At 34.6% G+C, this 1,585-nt stretch overlaps 1 protein-coding gene across 1 annotated transcript; it reads left to right on the top strand.

The window, feature by feature from the left end:
• Nucleotides 1–549: 549 nt before the first annotated feature.
• Nucleotides 550–766, top strand: LOC140876423 (small ribosomal subunit protein eS28-like). Its single transcript, XM_073280373.1, is given in 1 exon segment — nt 550–766. A coding segment is annotated over 1 exon segment (198 nt). The 5' UTR covers nt 550–568.
• Nucleotides 767–1,585: the final 819 nt, after the last annotated feature.

The raw sequence follows: 1,585 nt of genomic DNA, 5'->3' as shown, positions 1-1,585 counted from the left end.
GGTGTCGGTGGTTTAAATGATTTGGGATTTGAGATTATTCTGGATTTTCTATAGATTGATTTTAGTTTTGGATTTGTCGGTGGTCGTTTGGATCTGAAAAATAGATATTTTAATGGGATTTGAGCTTGTTTTTAAATATTGACTTCGAACTTTTAATTATATCTTAAATATTAAAAATTATGATGTTGAAATCGTGAAGGATTGTTTGATTTTCTTATTATTACCCTTCTGCCGTGGGCCTTGAACATCACTCATCTTTAGAAGATGAGAGTACTCCAATTATATCCCCGAAATATTTCAGCAAGCCTAAGGGAATCCCGAGATCTGTTAGTTTTTTTTTGTTTATTACTATCGACATTAAATGTATTTGGATCTTTCTTGTCACTTGTTCGATGTGCAGCTAAGTATCCATTTTTAGAATGCTACAACTGTGGAGAATCTAATTTTTGATTAATGATGAAAAAAATCGTAATGTTGTTTGAGTTACAAAGTATTGAGCTGTCACTAATTACTGGTTATTCAATATTCACTACTCACTTTCAGCACTTTTTTGGCTTCTGAAGAGAAAATGGAATCCCAAATCAAGCATGCCATAGTGGTGAAGGTGATTGGAAGAACCGGCTCCCATGGGCATGTGACCAAAGTGAGAGTCAAGTTTATTGATGACCAGAACCGATTTATCATGATAATTTTCAATTGACCTGTTAGATAGGGTGATGTTCTCACTCTCTTCGAGTCTGAAAGAGAAGCTCGCCGGTTGCGTTGAGCACTCTGATTTTTTTTCCTTGCCATGAAATGCATTCTAATTTCAGTGCTTTATAATTGTTTTTCATAGTTTTCTAGTATGAATTTTAGAAACTTATCTTTTTGTGGTTTTGTTTAGATACTGAGACCGAAACCTGTGAGGATGATAAACAGATATTGAAAAGGAGGCTTGCTGCTTCTGCTGTTGAAATTGAAAAACAGGTAAAATCGTCCAGGCTTTCTGAAATTAGCAATATAAAACATTGAATATGTTTATGCATAAAGATATATCATTTTGTGGACCATGCAGAGAATGAAATGTTTTCAATGAGCTGGAAAGAATCATAAGGCTGGAAGGAACTGTTTGATTTTGAATAAGTATTTCATATCCTTTACTGAACAAACATTGTGTGCATTCAATCTCTTAGAAATTTCTTAGCAATACCTTAATGTTCTGATTCGACCATCATAAAGAGAAAATATCTTAGAAATTGAGGCCGCGCAAAAGGCTCTATTCAAAAACATCCTCATAATGATGGACTTCTCTAATTACACACTTCTCGCTCTGAACTACGGAGCTGTCAATTTCATGGTTAGCCCATTTTTTCACTCGTAGATCTTGACCAGTGTGATCTAAACAATACTAAACAATAGCTGAACTGTAAAAAGGTAAAAAGCCTAGTATGTAGCAAGGTCCAAAGCTTAGAAATATGAGTGAGATTTGAGTTACGTGAGCACATTTGTTCCGCGATATTTGCCGAGTGTATTGAAAGACAAAACTCCTAGGTTTGCATCGTTTATTTTAGTTTCTTGTAGCTTGCCACATTGTGAGTACAATTTT

Source organism: Henckelia pumila, chromosome 1, assembly GCF_033568475.1.
Source record: "Henckelia pumila isolate YLH828 chromosome 1, ASM3356847v2, whole genome shotgun sequence".
Classification (NCBI taxonomy): Eukaryota; Viridiplantae; Streptophyta; class Magnoliopsida; order Lamiales; family Gesneriaceae; genus Henckelia; species Henckelia pumila.
Note: the sequence above shows the minus strand (reverse complement) of the source record. Positions and strands in the feature narration are given on the sequence as shown.